Genomic DNA, 22,104 nt, shown 5'->3' on the forward strand with positions numbered 1-22,104 from the left:
CGCTCCAAAGAAATTATCGATGGATCGAAAGATCCACCGGGAGAATGATCTTACGAGCGAAGATCCATCGATATCGGGAAACGGGGCCCAGACTGAGAATGATGACCTGTTATTTTATCTTCTTTAGAGAAAAAGACTTGTTTACGGACAAAGTTTATACACCTAATTAAATAATCGTTATTAGGCTACATTATTTTCTTTATTTCGTTTTTTCTTCTCCTCAGTAATTCAATTATCTGCATGTTTCATCTAAAATGATCCACTCTCACAATCAGACTCATCCTAACGCGTTCAAAAATCACCTCAGATGACCATGAGATTGTATTATATTGTGTTGGTGTGGTAGGCTAGCTTACCGTCTAAGGAGAACAACCAAGTTTCAAATTCATGTCATGTGTCTGGTGAGCTGATGAGCTAACATAGCATGCAACATACTGCCAGTTCTATAGAGCTATGGTAATAGTAATTAGAGCAAACAGCTGTGTCTTAACAGGTGAACAATCACCTGTTCCTCACATCTCCATACCAACAACAAAGCTCTCAACACAAAAAGATGACAGTTTAGTTTGCTTTCTATTCGTATTTGGCTCCAGTTTTACCCCGACGTCATCGTGATGAGAATGAAAAGGTTCGAGGAGGTGCCAGGCCAAGCTGCCCAGGTGAACCACATCACCTGGGAGTCTGGGACCCTCTCAGCCCCTCCCCACAGCCTCTCAAACCGACGGGTAAGCAAGGAGGCCAGTCGAGGCAGAGCAGCCCGCCCCACTACCACCAATGAAAGGCTACATATGAAATCCAATTTGTTTTTGCAATCTGTAACATGTTGTTACACATTATTTACCTACTAAATATGTAATTCTTCTTTTAATTCATATATCGATTAGGATGATGTTAAACAGTTAGTATGAACGTTTCGGTTCCAAAATATGTGAAGCATTTTTCACAAATATATATAGATGGATGGATAATTTAAAAGTATATTCTTTATTTCAGCTGGAACAGAGATTAATAACAGCATGTAGAATCTCCAGTGGTTTATGCTATACTGATATCCAGTATATTTATTGGTCATGTAACAGTTTTAAAACGTTTCCTATCATGAAAATTTTTCTGTGTTACTGTACTAATGTAAAATGAATCAGTGCTCTGAATAAAGATAATAATAATACAAAGATCATATTAATGTGACTAGCTGGTGCAGGGTGGAGTCACCACACAAAATACATAGAATACATCTGTTCTTCTGGGAACCTGGACCGGAGACCGAGGGAGACAGAGAAATACAGACAAACAGACAGACAGACAGACAGACAGACAGACAGACAGACAGACAGACAGACAGACAGACAGACAGACAGACAGACAGACAGACGGGAAGGGTTTGTGCGTGTTTTTTGACAGGAGCCCTCATAGGGTGGGAAGGGTGGAGGGTGTTGTGGGCGGGGCTTCAGGTAGGTAGGGGCGGGGCTTCAGGTAGGGGCAGGGCTTCAGGTATGTAAGGGGCGGGGCTTCAGGTATGTAAGGGGATTCAAGGTATTCAGGAGGGGAATTCAGGTATGCAGGGTGGGAGGGCTTCAGGTATGTAGAGGGCGGGGCTTCAGGTATGTAGAGGGCGGGGCTTCAGGTATGTAGGGCAGCGCTTCAGGTATGCAAGGGCGAGGCTCGATGTGGTAGGGGCGGGGCTCTAGTGCTGCGCCCAATTGATGCTCTTCAGATCAACTCCCTCCTGGACCATCTCCCACAGAGGACTGGCCGACAGGTGGAGAGACAGAGAGGAGGACACACAGGTAGATAAACGGATCAGACATTTGTATTCATTACTCATTGTTATAATGTCAGTATGGTGTTGACCTCTCACCTCATCTGACGGAGACGTCGGACCTGATGGAGACACTTCTCTGCCGTGTAGTCTACCTCCTCCGCCGTGGTGAAGCGACCGATACCAAACCTAGAGAGAGTCAGAGAGAGAGACATGGTGAGGCCAGTACCTGATGGAGGCGTTGGTCAGTTCTGCATGGAGTATTATGGTAGGAGTCGTGTTACTAGTACTGCAAGTATTACCTGATGGAGGAGTGGGCCAGGTCCTCGTCAGCCCCGATGGCTCTCAGAACATACGACGGCTCCAGGGAGGCTGAGGTACACGCACTACACACACACACACACAGGGTTAGCCTGCGCATAGCAGTACATAGTGCTTGTTATATAGTACAGCTGTACTATAGTACAGCTGAATATGTCTTCCAGAGGACAGGGCTAGCAGTATTATACGAGAGTATTTATACCTTCCAGAGGACAGGGCGACATCCTTCAAAGCCATCAAGAGACTTTCCCCCTCAACGTACGCAAAGGACAGATTGACACAACCTAGAATACACACAATCATTAAACACAGTAGTGAGTGAGTGAGTGAGTGAGTATGCACATATGTGTTAGTGTGTGTGTGTGTGTGTGTGTGTGTGTGTGTGTGTGTGTGTGTGTGTGTGTGTGTGTGTGTGTGTGTGTGTGTGTGTGTGTGTGTGTGTGTGTGTGTGTGTGTGTGTGTGTGTGTGTGAGAGAGTTAGAGTGAGTGATGGCGATTATCATTACCAGCATATCTTTCCTTGGGGTCTCCATTGAGAATGACGTCAGGGAGTTCAGACGTCAGTTTATTGATGAGACGATTGGAAAGCATCGTCACCCTCTGGTGGTCATACTGAGAACAACACTACGGGTTAGTCTGCTTATCGTACTGAGAACAACTGGTTAGTCTGCTGGTCGTACCGAGAACAACACTAACTGGTTAGTCTGCTGGTCATACTGTGAACAACACTAACTGGTTAGTCTGCTGGTCGTACCGAGAACAACACTAACTGGTTAGTCTGCTGGTCATACTGTGAACAACACTAACTGGTTAGTCTGCTGGTCGTACCGAGAACAACACTAACTGGTTAGTCTGCTGGTCCTGCTGAGAACAACACTAACTGGTTAGTCTGCTGGTCGTACCGAGAACAACACTAACGGTTAGTCTGCTGGTCATGCTGAGAACAACACTAACGGTTTAGTGAGCTGCTCATAATCAGAACAACACTAACGGCTTAGTTATGGTTCCAAGTCGACGATACGCGAGGTGGTCTACAGACCCACTACGTCCTTGCGGACCGGCCTTGCGTCCACCCCAAGGGCCTGACAAACGCCTCCCAAAAATTTGAACCTTGCATCAAAGCGACTCAGCAGCAAGGCCTGTGATTGGTCCGCTCACTGAAACCGGTCGTGAACCAAAACAGGTTCAGACTGCGTCTAAGCGTCTTGGAACAATGACCCCTAGAGGACACTAGAGGAACTACATGTTAATCTCTAGTGAACCCCCTAGAGGACGTAAAATGAACTACATGCTAGTCTCTAGTGAACCACCTAGCGGCCGTTAGAGGAGCTACATGCTAGTCTCTAGTGAACCACCTAGCGGCCGTTAGAGGAGCTACATGCTAGTCTCTAGTGAACCACCTAGCGGCCGTTAGAGGAACTACATGCTAGTCTCTAGTGAACCACCTAGCGGCCGTTAGAGGAGCTACATGCTAGTCTCTAGTGAACCACCTAGCGGCCGTTAGAGGAGCTACATGCTAGTCTCTAGTGAACCACCTAGAGGCCGTTAGAGGAGCTACATGCTAGTCTCTAGTGAACCACCTAGAGGCCGTTAGAGGAGCTACATGCTAGTCTCTAGTGAACCACCTAGAGGCCGTTAGAGGAGCTACATGCTAGTCTCTACCGCGGACCGCCCTTACCTCCATCTCCTCCTGCGCCACCAAGCATGCGGCTCCCATGCCGACGGCCAGGGGCGTGGGCACGGTGCCGGAGCGGAGACCTCTCTCCTGGCCCCCGCCACTCTGCAGCGCCTCCAGGCGCACACGGGGCCTCCGGCGCACATACAGGGCCCCCACACCTGCACACACACACACACACACACACACACACACACACACACACACACACACACACACACACACACACACACACACACTGATTAGTTAGGGGTCAGCAGGCGGTAGTTAGGGGTCGGTGGGTGGTAGTTAGGGGTGGGTAGTTGGAAGGTGGTAGTTAGGGCTTGGTGGGTGGTAGTTAGGGGTTGGTACCTTTAGGGCCGTATATCTTATGAGCGCTGATGGACATCAGGTCGATGTTGTCTTTGGTGACGTTGAGGGGAATCTTCCCGACCGCCTGGGCGGCGTCGGTGTGGAAGAACACGCCTCTGGCTCGACACATGCCACCTGTAGACGGCACCCGAACGTTAGCATCTGGCTACATACTCCATCAGCGCTCCGTCCTGACGTTAGCCCAGCACTACACACTGTATAATCCCAGTGCCAAGCGACATGCTAACGATAGCCCAGAGCTACGCTACATACAGACGTCAGTCGTCATGGTTACCTATTTCTCTGATCGGCTGCTTGACTCCGATCTCGTTGTTGATGGTCATGATGGAGACGATGGACGTGTCCGGGCGGAAGGACGCCTCCAGGAGCTGCACACACAAGGTGGGGGCTGGAGGTTAGCAGTGGATGGGTAACTGGGTTTAACAGAGAGGCGTGTAACAGTGTGTGTGTACCTCCAGCTCCACTAGTCCATCGGGTTTGACAACAGAGGGGTGTGTGTGTGTGCGTGTCTGTAACAGTGTGTGTGTGAGTAACAATGTCTGTGTGTGCGTGCGTCTGACTAACAATGTGTGTGTGTGTGTGTGTGTGTGTGTGTGTGTGTGTGTGTGTGTGTGTGTGTGTGTGTGTGTGTGTGTGTGTGTGTGTGTGTGTGTGTGTGTGTGTGTGTGTGTGTGTGTGTGTGTGTGTGTGTGTGTAGCATTGTCATTTGGTCTGTGTGTGTGAGAGTAACAGTGTCTTTTGGTGTGTATGTGTGTGAGTAACAGTGTCTGTCTGTCTGTACCTCCAGGTCCACCAGTCCGTTGGCTTTGACGGGCAGGTAGGAGACAGAGAAGCCCTCTGCCTCCAGCACTCTGCACGAGTCCAGCACACACTTGTGCTCCGTCTGGGTGGTGATCACGTGACGCTTCTTGGCCTTGTAGAACCGAGCCACGCCCTGCCCACAGGAAACAAACACTCAATACGTCCTCTCTAAACCACAACAATTATACTGTACAAACATCATCACATCGAGGACACGCGGTGGGGGCGGGACTTACTTTGATTGACATGTTATTGGACTCTGTGGCGCCACTGGTGAAGACGATCTCTCTGGGGTCTGCTCCAATCAGATTGGCCACTTGCTGAAAACACACACGAACCAAGCAGAGACACAAACACACATTCAAACAAATGAGTGGGTGGATAAAGATGTGTGTTTGCATGTATATAGGGCCTAAAAAAAAAAAAAGTTTGGTTCCTGTTGGTTGTCAGTTGAGGTCATGGGTAGGTAGGGAATTTATTTTATTTTTTTATTTTATTTTTTCCAGCGGCAGCGAATGATAGGTAGGTTGTTTTCATTTAAAAACGAGAAAATTCGCTCATCCTTGTACAGAATGAAGAGGTGCTGTACCAAAACGTAATTATAGAGGTGCTGTACCAAAACGTAATTACATAATTTTTTTTTTTTTTTTTTTTTATAAAACTCATAAAATAATTTGAGTCGCACATAAATTGACAGGGTCGGTCGGAAACCGGAACCAAACAAATTTTTTTTTTAGGCCTAGGTGTGTGTAATTGCACTGTGTGTGTGCGTGTGCGTGCGCGTGCGTGCGTGCGTGCGCGTGCATCGTATTTGCTTGTGAGAGAGGTCTTCAGTATAGATTGCGAATGAGTTTGCGTACCTCTCTGGCTACCTCCATGGCCCTCTCACTCTCCCAGCCGTAGGCGTGGGTCCTGGAGTGAGGGTTACCATAGTAGTTCACCTGGTAGGGCAGCATCGCATCCAGCACCCTAGGGTCCTACACACAGACACGGTTATAGTATCATTGGATATAATGCCATTATTATTAACATTATTGCACACAATAACACAATTAACATATTATAATATCACTGTATATAATTGCATTATTATAACATTATTGCATACAATAGCGGAATTAACACATTGTATAAATAATGTATATATATAATAGCATTATTATAACATTAATGATATAATAAGGCTTTTATGCAGTATTGTATCATGTCATTGTAGTGTTACTACTACCATAATGATCATAACTACTACATCCAAGGTTGAGTATCCCAGAGCTCCTTCAGGTCTCTCACCATGGGGGTGGTGGCCTGGAAGTCCATGTACAGAGGTCTGAGCTCCTCCTGCTCCAGCACCCGGGGCTGGATCATAGCTGCGGACACAAACACAACCACTGCTTTGACTCATCCGTTTGACCTCAGACAGCTCTAGGCTCAGGCGGCAGTGGTGGGCAGGGCGGCCTCACAGCCAGGAGATCCTGGGACCGTTCTATGAGCAGCCGTTTGGAAGTTCACCTCGGGTTCAAGTGGGTTTCCCCACAACCCTGGGTGCATGTAAGGTTAAAGCAGGCTTTATAGTCTCTGTGACTGTGTGTGTGTCTGTGTGTGTAAGGTTAAAGCAGGCTTTATAGTCTCTGTGGCTGTGTGTGTGTGTGTGTGTGTGTGTGTGTGTGTGTGTGTGTGTGTGTGTGTGTGTGTGTGTCCATTTTGTGAGGAGCTTCAACAGGTCAGAGGTGGGGGACAGGGCAAGGGCTCACTGGAAGTCCTTTTTGGTTCACACCCAGCGACTATTTAATGTTAGGTTAGGGTTTAATGCTCCTGCCAGTGCCCTTGAGCAAGGCAGCATCATTAGACCAGGAGATGGAGGCCGGGCACTGCGCCCTCTTCCCCTACTGAAGGGATGAATGCAGATTTGAAGCATTAGTGATGAGCTTATGGCTCAGTGCAGCACGCCATGTGCCCGTTTCAAGTGGCACCTTAAAACCTAACCCAAATCTGTTTATTATAACTCAACAGTTTAATTTGGCAATAATATGACCGGAATACATGTTTGTTTTAATAGCAGTGAGGGGACAGAATTTGAGGAATGTGGAAGGTTCATGACCACAGGGGGTTAAACAATGGTTGGTCTTGGCTTTCCTTATTTGGGCAATACATTAATACGAAGATGACAAAAAAAACTGCAAGTCATCCCCCTTGTTGATCTCATTCTTGTAGCACGAGGTGAAACAGGGGCTGGAACCCAGCCCTATCATTATGACTTGAGTATGTTTAATGTTCAAATATGACATGTTCATGTTCAAATATTTAATGTTCAAATATGACAGATTAACACATTTAAAAGTCCCCTTCCCCGTTTGAGAGGAATATTATGTCATAGTTGATCGTCAACGTAGTATTTTATGCCATTTCGTTAGGGTTAACCAAGATAAGATCGTCAAGTTTTACAGCCGTAAAATCATGCGTTTTTGCCCGTCTCGGACAACCATTTTGGGAACACTATACTGTGCTGAGAACGAAGGAGGCATGGTGTGTGTGACAGTGTGGAGCTCTGTCTGGCCAGCGGTTGATTTGGATGTCGGAGAGCGGTTAAAGATTATCGGACCATTCATTGTAGCATAACACTGTTATACTATAGTGTCTAGTCACAGTGTGTCTAGTCACAGTGTGTGTTGACTTTCATACAGGTACAATATCACTCATTATACTATAATATTACTCCTACACAACAACAGCACTAAAGTATCACAAAGTTGGGGTGGGTCGTTGCCATGGGGATAAAACATCACCCCGTCTTCCTAGAAACCCCAAAACAAATAATTTTGTTAAAATCTCATCAGTGTTTGCATTCAGGCTGAAACACTGACCCCTAAAGTTAGAGCTGGTTGAATTGAATGCACCCTCAAGAGCCGTGGAAGAGGACCCGCTCCCAATGTAGAGATGGAGGGCTCGGCTCATCCAACATGATATAAATAAATATTGGTGGTGGTTAGTGAGGTCCCCCCTTCACTTTAGGCGTCTTTGAGTGTTATTAATTATTATTATTCTTCATGTTTAACCTGTTTTCCTTTTATTCCTAGTCTGTTTTACATAGTTTTGAATGATGACTATATGCTCTGTAAGGTGACCTTGGGTGTCTTGAAAGGCGCCTCTAAATTAAATGTATTATTATTATTATTATTAAATACGATTCTTACCTTCATGGGATTATACAGTAATTAAAAAACGGACTTATGAATATTAGACAACATTTCTGCCAAGTCCATTCCGCTAGAGGTCACTGATTCTGCACACTCCACCATTAATACGTGTTGACAATAAAATGTTTACTTACTTTATAAAGAAACAATGTTTTTAAATCATTCCTGGTTAAGTAATCAAACCAACCAACTGCGTCATCAGCATGGGGCTAGTTAGCAGGAAGCTAGTTAGCAGGCGGCTAGTAGAAGATGCCAGAACATAACAAGCATCAGTAGTGCAAGCTGTGCCACTTTATTTAGTATGTCTCTTCTATAACCTACATCCCAGCTTTCCACAACACTTGATTGACTTATTTATTGTGTAGGTTCTACAAACTGGATCCTGCCTTTCTTAAACATCCTCCCCCCTCACCTCCACTGTGATATAACGTTAACGTTATGTGATGCAACAACGTTATCCCTTCAAATACTGTTATGAAAACATCATATTACTCCTTAAACCATCTTCTATCGAAGGTACAACGACCCCATCGTGATGTCAACGACATATAACTGCCAGTATAACCACACAAATAAACTAGTAACTTGTATAACTTTTAGATCTGGATCACCTTGCTCCCCGGTGCTCAGCCCGGAGCTCCACCGGCCCAGGGGAAAGCCTCTCCCGGTCGCCAGCAGCCTGGCCGCCGCGGTCCTGCCCGGAGCGAGCATCTTCAATCTCCTGAGTTCGGTCAACGAGACCCGACGGCAGCGGGATGACGGAGAAGCTAACGGGATGAAGGCTTTAACCGAGAGACTCAAGATATTGCAACAAATCAACTGACAAATCAACTGAGTAGTGTGTACATGTGATTCTCCGGGGTCAAGGGGAGCGGATGGCGCAGATGACTGCGAGCTCATGTAATGTGTTGAAACTTAACCGGAAGTTACGGAAGTACTTCTTAGCCCTTCAAAACAAAGGCCTCCTGTTGTTTTGGTTTTTAACGTAAAGCCTGAACCCGGAGGCGTGGTTTATAGTCAGACCTGTGTTATGAAAACGTTGATATTTATATTCGTCAACTTTTTGAATTAACTAACCAAGTAACTACCTACTATCATTGAAATAGTTCAATGAAGGTCGCACTCGCTACCGTTTAATTATCCACTCAAAATTCATTAAAACAGGTTAAAATTAAGTGTTTGAGATTTCTCAGTTCAATCATTAACTTGATAGATTTGTCCTAAGTCGGTCCCTTCTCTATATCATACCTAAATGTTCATTTAAGAGGCCTCTCTCTATATCCTACCTGGAGTCCAACACCTCCTACCTAAATTATAGTCCACCAGAAATCATTATAAATACTGAGACAAACAGGGCTGATCTATTATAACTCATTTTAATTACTGACCAATAGTGCTGATCATTTTACACTCTTTCACTATAGCTAGACATTAGAGAAATGTATGCGTAGCACTCTGATCTCTTCGCTAGTGGTGGTTCTTTGAATACTTGGTACTCTTCTTCCTCCTACAGCTTTAGGGAGTGACATCTCCGTTATAAAAGCTCCCAATCAGTTGTTTTATCTTTTATTATAACACAGACAAAATTTAAAATAAAATTGAATCAAGAACTTTACAAAATCAAATCTTGATTAAAAAACTGTAAATACCAAATGGCTTCAACCAATCACAAACTATTCCATGAGACAGCGTCCAATCCTGGAGCCTGGTCACGGAGAAGCAAAGCCCCCTTGCGTTTAACCCTGCCCCTAACATGGGATCCCGCCCCTCCCCGGCTAGCATCTGCTCCAGCTATTGGCTCGTTGACATTATAAAAATAGAGGACAAAGGATTCAGTAAATTCAACCAGAAACCATCCAGGGAGCGTCCATCAACACCTAAACCAATAAGAGAACAAAAACCGGGATATAACGCTCCAGTGTCCAATCAGTCGATAGAGGTGGGATGATTGGCAGCTGAATCACCGGCGTGGAGGGGGGATTAGTAGCTGGTTGGCGGTGACCGAGTCAGGGAACAGGTTGTGATAGGTTGGCAGAGGAACGTAGGCCGCCGTGATCATCTTCCCTAAAAACAATACATCGGGTAGGGTTAGCCTAGCATTGGTTAAGAGTAGGGGTCAGCCTAGCATCAGTAAGAACAGTGTTTCCCAATCTTCTTTTCTGGGGACCCTTTTTTTTTTTTATTATTATAACAAACCATCGTGACCCCATTCACAATAGGCCTTATCTATAAAATCGTGAGAAGAACAAATTTGTGCATAAATGAACATTCCTGAACGTTTTCACTGCCAATTCCGCAACCCATTATATATGAACTTAAACCAGCCTTTTCGAAGAGATAAATCACAACTTTGTTTGATGCACTTGTTATTGAATAATACACATTAAATACTTGATAAATTAGACCAAACCAATGAACTTAGGCATTGTTTTGGCTACCTCATTGTTTTTATTTCCTCTCATCAGTAAAACAAACACAATGTTCATTAGCCTTTCAACTAGAATCAATGTTATAAGTGAAATTATCAGGACAATACAAACATTCAGTTCTATCAAAAAGATGCTTCTTGTTGAATTTTTATTTAAATGCTAATGTGTAAAAAAGAAGTGAGTTAGAGTAGGGGTAAGCCTAGCATCAGTGAGAGTAGGGATTAGCCTAGCATCAGTGAGAGTAGGGGTTAGCCTAGCATCAGTTAGAGTAGGGGTTAGCCTAGCATCAGTGAGAGTAGGGGTTAGCCTAGCATCAGTGAGAGTAGGGGTTAGCCTAGCATCACTGAGAGTAGGGGTTAGCCTAGCATCAGTGAGAGTAGGGGTTAGCCTAGCATCAGTGAGAGTAGGGGTTAGCCTAGCATCAGTGAGAGTAGGGGTAAGCCTAGCATCAGTGAGAGTAGGGGTTAGCCTAGCATCAGTGAGAGTAGGGGTTAGCCTAGCATCAGCCAGAGTTGGTGTTAGTCTGTCCCAACATTAGTTAGGGTACGGGTTAGCCTAGCCTAGCATCAGTTAGAGTAGGGGTTAGCCAAGCATCAGTTAGAGTAAGGGTAAGCCTGGCCTCGCATAAATTAGCATTAGGATAAGGTCAGCCTAGTGTATGAGGGGCAAGGTTAGCCTAGCGTCAGATAGTGTGAGTGTTAGCTTATCCTAGCATCAGTCAGAGCGGGTTTAGCTTAACCTAGGGTGATGGTGGGACCCCACCAGAAGCTGATTTGGTGTTCTGAACCAAATGGTGTGACATTATATTATGGGATGCTTTACCTGCGAAGTATCTCCCATGAAGAGCGTTGACAGCAGCCATGGCAGAAGGAATGGTGGGACATTTGACGTAGACATTTCCCTGGCAACAGATAGAACATGATCAGTGGTTGCATAAGAAAACACTTTTATTGTACAGATGAAATCTTACTAATGCTATACTGATGAGATAATACCCCCAACCACCCCCGATGCACTCAAATGTTTCTCAACATTTTAATAATTATCGCGACACCGGAGACTGGAGCCGGAAAAATCGGGAAGACGGCAATTATGAGTGCTTGTTGTTCTGCACGTACTTCCCCCTGTGCGTTCGGTGTTTTATTGTTGGGACAGGTGTTAAAAGCGTCTGAAGCTCTATTCTAGAGCTCTGTGCTCCAGCTGCATGTGGCCCCATTTCTCCTCACGTTGAAACGTTAAAGGAACTGGGGTGCCACAATTTGATTTCAAATCTAAAAAAGGCCCACCGACCGGATAACCCTCCTCCCTGTATATAGGGGCAGGTTCAGTCATCTAGGTCTAGTCATCTAGAGTTAGTTACCTCAGGAGAGTTTTTATCGACGTAGATGTGGATGACTCCTCCATGTTTGTTACATTCCTCGATGACATCATGCTGGATGTCCATGTCCCACCCAGGAGCCTCCTCACTAAACACAAATAATAACACTAGTAAACAACAACAACAACATGGCATGGAGGTCAGAGCTGTTGTGTCTGGACTGATGTCCCAAAGACACAACGCCATCGGGGAGAGGTGCGTTGAGACTCACGTGTTGCCGTTGAACATGTTGGACAGCTGGAAGCAATGTGTGGCCAGCGGCTGGGAGGGCAGGTTCATCGTGGCGGCGTTCATGTTCATCGCGTGGTTCATGCTTTGATTCATCCCGTGGTTCATCTGTTGGTTCATGCCGTGGTTCATCTGTTGGTTCATGCCGTGGTTCATCTGTTGGTTCATCCCGTGGTTCATCCCTGGATTCATGGCCGCTGAAAAGAGAAGACACGCATCGTCACGCTCTGCTGTTCCAAACCCCCTGACGTCCGGATGTCTATTGGACCACCTACCGCCGGCCAATAGGAATCGAGAGGAGGAGCCTCATTGGCCAGCCTATTGTATTGGGGGCCGACAACAGACTCCTATATCTTGCCAACGTGTCAAACCGTTTACGGTGGTTTTACGATTATCGCTTTGTGTTGCTGAACTGGTGGAATCGGGGCTGGAGGTTTCGGCCGATAGTCTATGGTTGGATGGTGGTGTAAGTTGGGGTCTGTGAACAGTAGGTGTATGAGCCTTTTTTATTCACGTCGGATTAAATGTTCTGTTGCAAATGTATAGCTGGCAATGACGCCGTCGCGGCAAGAGTCAAACAGCGATTCAGACACTGTGGGGACCCCTGGCGGATAGAGAGGTGTGTACCTGAGACAGCAGCCATGGCCCCGATAGCGATGGCACCACTCATCTGTAGAGCCTGCTGAGCAGCGGGAGGGATCTGCATACCGGTACCTACACACACACACACACACACACACACACACACACCATGTTATAACACAGTTAGTGCTGCTACTTACGATACATGCGGATTGATACTATTATAACACATGAAGCTATAATACTATGCTATAACACATGATAACATGCTATAACACATGATAACATGCTATAATACTATGCTATAACACATACTATGCTATAACACATGATAATATGCTATGATGCTATGCTATAACACATGATAATATGCTATGATGCTATGCTAGAACACATGTTATAACACATGATACCATGCTATAATACTAGCCTATAGTTCTATCTATACCGCCCCGTACCTTCGGCCAGTCGGGCCATGAGCTGCAGGCGTCCCGTGGTCCCGAGGTCGATGCCGGTGCGCTCCAGCTCGTCAGAGTCCAGGAAGGACGAGGCGCTGGAGGAGTCGCTCCTCTCCGTCACGTGACCCACCTTCATGGGCCTCCCGGCCAGCTCGAACCCGTTCAGCTGCTCCAGCGCCTTCTTAGCGCACTCTGCGTCTGCAAACTAACACACACACACACACACACACACACACACACACACACACACACACACACACACACACACACACACACACACACACACACACACACACACACACACACACACACACACACACACACACGATTAACCTTTCAAATGAGGAGAGTGAAGATGAGATGATGGGAGGAGGACTCGAGGACGATGAGGAGCAGGAGAGTTGAAAGGAGGATGAGGAGGAAGAGGAGGTAGTTGCCTTACCGTAATGAAGCCATAGCCTTTCGAGCGCGCTGTTTCACTGTCCATCATCAGCTGAATGCTCTCAATCTACACAAACACAGGTGTTATAAATTAACATTGGTTATTAATTACTACTAGTGTTTTTAACTCATGCTAGTAGGGAGGTGAATGCTAACTTGTGCCAACTCACGCTAGCAGGGTGGTGCATGCTAACTCTCGCTAGCAGGGTGTATGCCAACTCTCGCTAGCAGGGGGGTGCATGCTAACTCATGCTAGCAGGGCAGTGTATGCTAACTGGCGCTAGTAGGGAGGTGTATGCTAACTCATTCTAGCAACTGGCGCTAGCCGGGCGGTGTATGCTAACTCGCACTGGCAAAGTTTATGCCAACTGACGCTAACAGGGTAGTCTATTCTAGCTCATTCTAGCAGGGTTGTCTATGCTAACTGGCGCTAGCAGGGTGGCGAGTGCTTACCCGTCCAAAAGGCTCAAAGATGCCGCGCAGCATCTCCTCGGTGATGTTGAAGTGCAGCGAGCCGACGTAGAGCCTCATGGGGCCCGCGTTGCCCTTCTGCAGGTTGTTGGCGAGCGCCGCCGCCCGGTTCTTCTCCGCCTACACAGGGAGCACACCACACACACATGGGTCAACATACTGCAAACAACCACATCTTCACTAGGGGTTAGGGTTAGGCAGTGGGTATAGAATCACTGTGGTTTAGTTAGAAGGTGGATATATAATTACTTGGTAGGGTTAGCTGATATCCAATTATTATCTGGTGTTAGATATTGGAGATAATTTACCATGGAGGCCAGGGTTAGATAGTGGATAACTAATTACCTGTTAGGGTTAGATAGTGGATATCTTATTACCTAGAAGGGTTAGGGTAGTAGACAGTAGAGAAGTTTAACTGGGGGGCTAGGGTTAGACAGTGGATAACTAATAACCTGGCAGGGTTAGGGTTAGGGATAGATAGTGGAGACTTGTTTACCTGGGAGGCCTGCACTATGATGGGAACTCCCAGCAGTCTTTGACCGGAGAGGCCGATGGCCAGAGGAACGGAGTTGGCCTCCACGAACTCTATGTAGGCGATGCCCTTTGACCTGCGGGAGTTCCTGTCAGAGATCATCCGCACATCTCGTACCTGAGCACGAGACAAGAACAGCAAGGAATTAGTAACTCATTACCTTTTCTACCCCGTATTTCATCACACATTTGAATGTAGGTGGATTCCAATCCACTATCTTTATTCAATTTAAGGCCTTTTTATATTTATTTGAATGTTGCAATAAGTTCCCTTACGGAAACTTTGAGTTTGATGACTACTGGACTACTTTCGATTGAACTGGTTTCCAATGGTTTCTTTAAAAACATTTACTACATCGCCTATAACTTTCTGTCAAAGGAAATAATTGGTCAGGCTTCGTGAAATCCTAATTGTGGACCCCTAGCTTGTGTGTGTGCGATGCTGCACTGCCGTTTGGGGGCCATGGTCACCTTGCCCACAGCAGAGAAGAACTCTTCCAGGTCGCGGGGTCGTATCCTGGCAGCCAGCTGCATACAAAACACGGTCCTGGAGTCCCGCTCCTCTGGGGTCAGGTTGTCTATGGGCTGCCTACACACACACACACACTCAGTATATAGACTATAACAGATGACATCAAAATTAACATGTGGAGCGGGTTTTACCTGACTGGACTCGACCGCTCCTTCTTCACGGGACTCTTACTCTTGGACCTCTTTCGCCTGTCAACAAAGAGACAGAAACCGACATGAAGATAGACATGGACCCAGAGAGACAGACATGGAGCCAGACAGAGACAATTAAGAGGATACTATTCATAAGAATTAATTGGGATTGTCGATCCCGAGTGAAACCTGTAGTAACAACGTACAATTGAGTCATCCCCGTAGCAGGATGCTTCTTACAAGCTAGCCTACGTAGCAGGATGCTACTAATTAGCTAACCTACGTAGCAGGATGCTACTAATTAGCTAACCTACGTAGCAGGATGCTACTAATAAGCTAACCTACGTAGCAGGATGCTACTAATAAGCTAACCTACTTAGCAGGATGATACTAATAAGCTAACCTACGTAGCAGGAAGATACTAATAAGCTAACCTACGTATCAGGATGCTACTAATAAGCTAGCCTACATAGCCAAATGCTAGTAGTAAGCTAGTCTATGTTCCCGGAAGCCGCAAAACACGCTATGCTACATGGCCAGAGCCTGGTAAGCGCTAGCCTGAGGGATACGTACACGCTGGCCTTGTGGTGGTCGCGGTAGCGGCCGCTGCGCTCGCGGCTCCTGGACCGACTGCGCTTGTGTTCGCGGCTGCGGCGGCGTTTTCTGTCATGGCTCTTCTTCCTCTCGCGGCTCTTGCTCCTCTTCTTGTCCCGACTCCGACTGCGCTTCTTCCTGTTTGGGCAGATGACACCCAATCAGAATGCTGGGATTCGATTTGATATACTTATAGATCCCTGGGGAAATGTATCCTCGGAAATTAACCCATCCTAGCTAGGAGTAGTTGGTAGAGCGAGGGAACCCACCCCAGGCGTGGGGCCCCTGCCTTGGTTACCGGCAAGGCAGGGGTGAGAAAACCCCACACAGAAACCCCCCCCCCCGCCCTGAACCACGGCCCTTCTGTCTGTGAGGCAGCAGGTCCAACGGCGGGCTGGATTAGGTGTTGGAGGCTCTTTTACACATGCGTTCTTACCATGCAAAGTACCTGACGATTACCTGCATGGGGTCATCGGTCATGAGAGATTGGGAACAGAGATCGACGTTCCAGGGAAATCTGCAACGGCACTTTGCCTGCTCAAGACCTAGTCACATCTCCAAACCCCTGCCTGTACGGCTGCGTCGTGAAGGAAAGCAGTCACATCGCCCAGAGTGGTACATAAAAGATTTTGTCCGTCAAGACAAAAGATGCGTTCATGCGGAAGGAGCGAACCAATCACAAGATGGCGCTGACCGTGTATTAAAATTGTATTGGAATTCAGCTGAAGATGCAGATGAACACTTATTTTCATTCAGGTTTATTAAGTCTTTGAAAAACTCATACAGAGTAAGCCTGTAATGTTCAGTAGCATGCACATATTTTGATAAGTATTTTTGCAAAGGTATGAAACTGGATATATGTTTTAGTCCTAAATAAAGCCTTTGCCATTTCTGGAAGGTTTGTTTGCAGACACTCAGTGGCCGTCCTGAAAGTGAAATGTATAGCACTACTGATATGGTGTATTCGATTACACCAACATCAAGAAAAACTATTTATGCAGATGGAACATAGAGATGGGAACAGAGAGACCGCAACAGAGAGGAACAGAGAGAACGCAACAATGGGGCGCAGCAGAGAGAGAGGAGAGAGACGGGGGCAGAGAGACAGGTCAAAGGCTTACTTCTTGCTGTGTTCTTCATGTCTCGGGGAGATGATGTTCTTGGGCTCTTCCTGCAGGTCGAGAGAACAGGATGAGGGCGAACCGACGCAACGTTGTCAGGGTGGGGGAAGAGAATATAGACATAATTTAATCAACTGTAGTCAACATTGTTCTTTTAGAGGTCTGGTCTCTTAAAGTCAGGGGGGATGGGGGCTGTCATAGTCTGGTCATGTCTAGTGTCTAAGGCCCCGAGTCGGTCCCCCAGGCTAGAGTTTAGGCTTCGGCCCAGCTTGGAGCTCCGGCAGTGGGGGGGGCCGTCTTCAGCGGTGTGTCTGGGTCTCCTGAGGGCCCTGAAGCAGACAGGGAGTCAGATGGCTTAGTCACCAAACTAACCCTAACTAACTCACCCTAACCAACCCAATTACCCTAACTATCTAACCCGCTAGCCACCTAACTTATTAACGCTGTAACCATAATTAGCCCACTAACTCGCAATAGGAATCCCAATAAGCCTTACATGATATCCCTATAAATCTAACCAAATAACCCTAACTAACTCATCCTAACAAACCAAATAATTAATCCTAATTAACTAACCCACCCAAACCAACCGAATAAACTGAACACTAGGAAACCAACTACCAAACTATCCCAAGTCCAGGAATTCATTCTAAACCACTTACCAACTAAATATGGCCCACTTACTTTTCCTAACCCATAAACCTCAACTAAACCTAACTAAAGATAACCCGTTACACCTAACCAGCCCGAACCCAAAAACCCTAACAAGCCGTAACTAACACTCACCTTAAACGACTAAACTTGACTAACTACTGTCACTGACCTAACAGTAACCAGCCCTAACCCACCCGTCTCACTCTACAGCTCCTGTGTGTGACCTTCAACCTGTCACCAACCTTACTTTTTAACTCGCAACTGACGGATGAGTGGTTGGCATCAATGACATATTAACGCTACGTCCTTAACACTGAGGGTCGTTGATCTGCTGTTGAAGAAAAGAAGTTCCTGAGCTGTCCCTACGGCGTCACATAGGCATACCGCTATAGTAGGCAGAAGTCCTACTGCCTACTATAGCGGATCCTAGCCAATCATGCACAAAACATCGCACCACGGCAAACTTTGAACAAAGTCGACGAACACGACGACAGACCTCCGGGAGTCTGCAGACCAACCCCCATCACCACAACCCAGCTCCACATGAACCCCCACCCAAACCCAGCTCCACAACCGCAACCCAGCACCAACAGAACCCCTGGCCCCACCCCAGCTCCAACAGAACCGGCCTCTTATGTAGGAGACGGCAGATTCCTCCTTCCAATCGTGATCAGTCGATGTGTTGAAACTGCCACAACCCTAGGCTGCGTAGAATGCTCTCAAGCATATTGTCCAAAGCATATGTTGCAAATGCAAGACATCGGTAGAGAGGAAACAAATGTCCTAATGAACTTCCTCCTGCACCTCCAACCACATCAATAATGTTGCCATCATCACTAGTTTTGCACCTCAAACAGCAGCAATAATGTTCCCATAATCCCTAGTTATTAGGGCTGTAACGATACACAAATTCACGATTCGGTTTGTATCACGATTTTTGACCCACGGTTCGATACATCCCACGATTCTTTTAAATTTAAAAAGCATTTTATTTAAACAACACTTAAATACCAATTATCTTAATGTAACATTTAATAACAAATAATTTGGAACACTGAACAGATTTGAACCGAAAGAATACTATTAAAGTATAGCTAAATTAATAAAGAAATAACCAAAGATTGCAGTTAGAGGATGCTTTTTGCTGGTAGGCATAATAGGGCCCCTTTAACTGTTTGGTTGGTTTATTCAAATATCCTTATTAGCGCTTCTATGTAGCTTAAATAATGACATAATCCTCATCTATTGGACAACTTTCAATAGATGAGGAAAAACATGAACGTCGCAATAACGAGGCATAGTGTTACGAGTAGCATATGTGTGTGCGGGAGAATGGCAGTATGCGTGTGTGAGTGACGTCAGCGAGTGAGTGGACGAGCGAGGAGAGCGAGCGGTAGCGCGTGTGTCTAGTGAAGAAGCGAACGAGTCCGGTAGAATAAAGTACCCATCCTGTCAATAATCGGTGGCCGCTTCATTCCGACCTATAAACAGACAAACTGCCAGTCGAATCACACAAAACAATAGAGACAGGATCACACAGGCAATTTTTTTCACGCTTGGCCCACTCTGGATAAATGTCGTTCATATCGCATATGAGGACTTCGACGGCTGTGGAGAAATGCAATCCTCCGTAGCCACGGAGAGCTGTGATCACAGAGAGGGCATCTCGTCACATATTTACGGCATCGATAGGAGGGGGCGCTGTCAGCAGACTATTATTTAGACAAATTATTAGCAAATTTCAATCTGACAATTTGACCGAAGAGTTAGAAAGGGCATATCGCGCTTCTGCCTTCTCACACCGCGAGACAGGTTCGTGGCTTTGAGTATCGCGATTTTCGGTTTGATACGCGTATCGTTACAGCCCTAGCACTTATTGCCCTACTAGTTATGCACCTCAAACAGCAGCAAAAGGGCTGCCATAGTTATTAGTTATAACTATCAGATTTCCCTCAATGCCAAAAAAATAATCGTAGCCCCAATATTGGCCTTCCAGCATATCGGTCACTCGCTCGCTAGATTTGGGGAGGGAGTTCTGTGGACTTCGGGGTTCTGTTGTCGTGTAGGTAGACTCTGTAGGCCATTACGCCCGTGTACGTTTGACGTAGCGATAGCGGCACCCTTGCGTGTTCTAGCCCTTCTGACTGATATAGAGATGCATGCACAGTTACCATGACGCCACTAGCTCTACCGACGGCAACTCTAACACTCTCTACCGCATCTCACAGAATCCTCTTCCGGTTTGGGGGACGTTCCTGGGCAAAGTCTAAAAAAAGACCCCCCAACAGTAGTCATGTTACCATGCCAACCACAGTGCAGTCACGTTACCGTGGGGGGACCACAGTACAGTCATGTTGCCATGGGGACCACAGTACAGTCATGTTGCCATGGGGACCACAGTACAGCAATACATGGTGGGCTTTACTACCTTCAAGTTTCTGACAGTTCACAGTGGCATTCAGGGGAGTAGAGGTGAGAAATCGTTAGGCAAGTCTACAAAGAGAGATAGATGGGCAATTTATTTGTCATATCGTGGAACAGGAACGGCAGCAGCATCACATCAACATTCAATCAGCACCAAGCGTTAACTGTACAGAGTTCATAACATCAACTAACCCTAACTAACTAACAGAGTTCTTTCTCTTGAGTATTGCTTAACCGACATTACAATACTAGCCAAACTGTAAGCAAGTTCACCTGGATGTGTAAGGGAAATACTAGGGCTGGTTAAAGACTGGTGTGTAGCAGAAATGCACAGAGACATACACAGAGACACAGTTAGTGAGAGAGAATACAGACACCCACCTTTCGGAACGGCGCCTCCAGCATCGCCTCAATGTCCAGATCATCTGCCATGATGCAGCGGGTCTGCGAGGAGAGGGATGATACGGATCAACAACTGAATAGACAAGTGTTTATTTACATTTAAAAAGCTTGTTTTTCTAACACGTCATTGTTGGTAATGTAGGAGACCTACATCAGGGTCGACTTAATTCAACATTTTGAAACCTCACTTTTTACACTTTTGGGTTAAGTTTCAAGACTACATAGGCTTTAGTGTGCAACTCTGGCTGTTGATAGGTTTTTTGCTTAAATATTTACATATAAACCTCCCCACGACAATAGAAGCCCATTCAACCGCAAACTCCAGGCTAGGTTCATTGTAAACGAGTCCTTGCTTCTAATGACGGATATTGTCCTTCTAATCAATGTTTGGACCTTCATTTTTCCATTGACAATAACCACAGAATACTAACATCTGGCAACAAATAGAGCATATAACGATAACCCTAGTACCTGGGCTAAATGAAGTTAGCCTGAATTACTGTAGTAACTATAAGATCATCAACACATGTTAGAAACCACTATTTCCTAACTCGGTTTACAACTACTACGACACGAACATCTAGCCACAACATCAATAGCCTCACCAGCAGCTGGCAACGAACCATAATCGTCTTTAACCAATTTGCTAACTAGCCACAACTACAGTTGGCTAGCTAACTAGCTTTAACAACCATTGCCAAGCTAAAAGCCGATAGCAAACATTAGCTAGCTAACAGGCGATAGCAAACATTAGCTAGCTAACAGACGATAGCAAACATTAGCTAACGAGCTAGCGGCCTGTTTCATTCATGTGCTCTCTTAACGCATCCATTTGTCGGTGTGGATTATAACATTCAGATCACCGTTAATAATAGAGTGGTAGACGGAGTGGTAATAGTACCTTGATGGCCTGAATGCTTCTATAAGTCGTGAGTTTTGACGAAATCGTCGCTTCGTCGTTCACGCGCACCTCCGTGTACAAGTGGCGCGTGTGACACTATAGGGTGCGCGCGCAGACTATACGTAGCAACGCCGCGTGTTACCGCGAGATTATATATAACTGAATTACAAACGAGAGCAATTTTTTTACACATTCAAGTACGTAATTTTGTATTATGTTAGCTATTTGGTTAACGGTGTTTGTGGTTGGTTAACTAACCATACGTTAGTCATTATTTTATAGACACATTATGGCTGACTCTTCGGGTTACGTTGTTACATTACAGGTGGTGCTGCGTTCAAGTTCTATGGTAAAGTTTGGATCGGTATTGTGGGTTCAAGTCCAGTTCTGAATGAAAATACGAGGGAGGTCTTGAGTGAAGTTTCTATGTTTGAGTGTCTCCTAGGTGTAAAATCAATGGAAACGACAAAAACAAAACAGATCCAAAGGGATTGGAACCTAATGAGAATGTGAGATTTTGAATGCTTACAGCCCTTATATCCCTAAGAGATAACCCTACCAACCCTGAGAGTTAACCCTATTAACCCTTAAAAAATAATTCTTAAAACTATAACAGCTAACATGCACATAACCCTGACAGCGGATCCTAACAGATAACCCTATAATAACATCTACAACTACCCTAACTGACAGCTCACCCTGATG

General features: G+C 45.9%; 2 protein-coding genes and 1 long non-coding RNA gene across 12 annotated transcripts; 1 reads left to right on the top strand and 2 right to left on the bottom strand.

The window, feature by feature from the left end:
• Positions 1-965: 965 nt before the first annotated feature.
• On the bottom strand, positions 966-9,012 carry nfs1 (NFS1 cysteine desulfurase). 3 transcript variants are annotated; one of them, XM_060069224.1, is made up of 14 exons: positions 8,734-9,012; positions 6,219-6,295; positions 5,789-5,905; positions 5,165-5,248; positions 4,909-5,061; positions 4,402-4,495; positions 4,107-4,241; positions 3,759-3,916; positions 2,587-2,692; positions 2,283-2,364; positions 2,062-2,145; positions 1,859-1,948; positions 1,602-1,748; positions 966-1,473 (listed from the first exon to the last, which is right to left on the bottom strand). In XM_060069224.1, the coding sequence occupies exons 1-13, from the start codon at positions 8,831-8,833 to the stop codon at positions 1,685-1,687; spliced, it is 1,344 nt and encodes a 447-aa protein (XP_059925207.1). In that variant the 5' UTR covers positions 8,834-9,012; the 3' UTR covers positions 966-1,473; positions 1,602-1,684. The 3 variants fall into 3 exon arrangements, with proteins under 3 accessions (XP_059925207.1, XP_059925205.1, XP_059925206.1); XM_060069222.1 differs by having other exon boundaries at positions 1,579-1,748; XM_060069223.1 differs by having other exon boundaries at positions 966-1,514; positions 1,579-1,748.
• Positions 6,291-7,719, top strand: LOC132470529 (uncharacterized). Its single transcript, XR_009528661.1, has 2 exons — positions 6,291-6,481; positions 6,535-7,719. It is a non-coding gene; the product is annotated as an uncharacterized LOC132470529 (long non-coding RNA).
• A 663-nt stretch (positions 9,013-9,675) lies between the features above and the next one.
• rbm39a (RNA binding motif protein 39a) lies at positions 9,676-21,543 on the bottom strand. Of its 8 annotated transcripts, none has more exons than XM_060069221.1 (16): positions 21,400-21,496; positions 20,478-20,540; positions 20,101-20,165; positions 17,019-17,068; positions 15,877-16,035; positions 15,304-15,360; positions 15,112-15,229; positions 14,606-14,758; positions 14,092-14,229; positions 13,640-13,705; positions 13,198-13,402; positions 12,785-12,871; positions 12,141-12,354; positions 11,912-12,017; positions 11,374-11,452; positions 9,676-10,186 (listed from the first exon to the last, which is right to left on the bottom strand). In XM_060069221.1, exons 7-16 carry the CDS (start codon positions 15,172-15,174, stop codon positions 10,083-10,085), a joined length of 1,215 nt encoding a protein of 404 aa, XP_059925204.1. In that variant the 5' UTR covers positions 15,175-15,229; positions 15,304-15,360; positions 15,877-16,035; positions 17,019-17,068; positions 20,101-20,165; positions 20,478-20,540; positions 21,400-21,496; the 3' UTR covers positions 9,676-10,082. The 8 variants fall into 8 exon arrangements, with proteins under 8 accessions (XP_059925204.1, XP_059925199.1, XP_059925203.1 ...); XM_060069216.1 differs by having other exon boundaries at positions 16,357-17,068; XM_060069220.1 differs by having other exon boundaries at positions 17,019-17,347.
• Between the last annotated feature and the right edge of the window lie 561 nt (positions 21,544-22,104).

This window comes from Gadus macrocephalus, chromosome 13 (genome assembly GCF_031168955.1).
Source record: "Gadus macrocephalus chromosome 13, ASM3116895v1".
NCBI lineage: Eukaryota > Metazoa > Chordata > Actinopteri > Gadiformes > Gadidae > Gadus > Gadus macrocephalus.

What these genes read in the sequence shown, in the direction of transcription:
- nfs1 (XM_060069224.1), bottom strand. Translation starts at nt 8,833, where the DNA reads ATGCTCGCTCCGGGCAGGACCGCGGCGGCCAGGCTGCTGGCGACCGGG. An exon ending in GCAGCCGATCAGAGAAATAG is followed by an intron (nt 4,242 to 4,401) that starts GTAACCATGACG and finishes TGCCGTCTACAG; the next exon opens with GTGGCATGTGTCGAGCCAGA. An exon ending in CGACGTCTCCGTCAGATGAG is followed by an intron (nt 1,749 to 1,858) that starts GTGAGAGGTCAA and finishes CCTGTCGGCCAG; the next exon opens with TCCTCTGTGGGAGATGGTCC.
- rbm39a (XM_060069214.1), bottom strand. Translation starts at nt 20,528, where the DNA reads ATGGCAGATGATCTGGACATTGAGGCGATGCTGGAGGCGCCGTTCCGA. An exon ending in AACATGTTCAACGGCAACAC is followed by an intron (nt 12,018 to 12,140) that starts GTGAGTCTCAAC and finishes ATTTGTGTTTAG; the next exon opens with TGAGGAGGCTCCTGGGTGGG. An exon ending in TCGATAAAAACTCTCCTGAG is followed by an intron (nt 11,453 to 11,911) that starts GTAACTAACTCT and finishes ATCTGTTGCCAG; the next exon opens with GGAAATGTCTACGTCAAATG.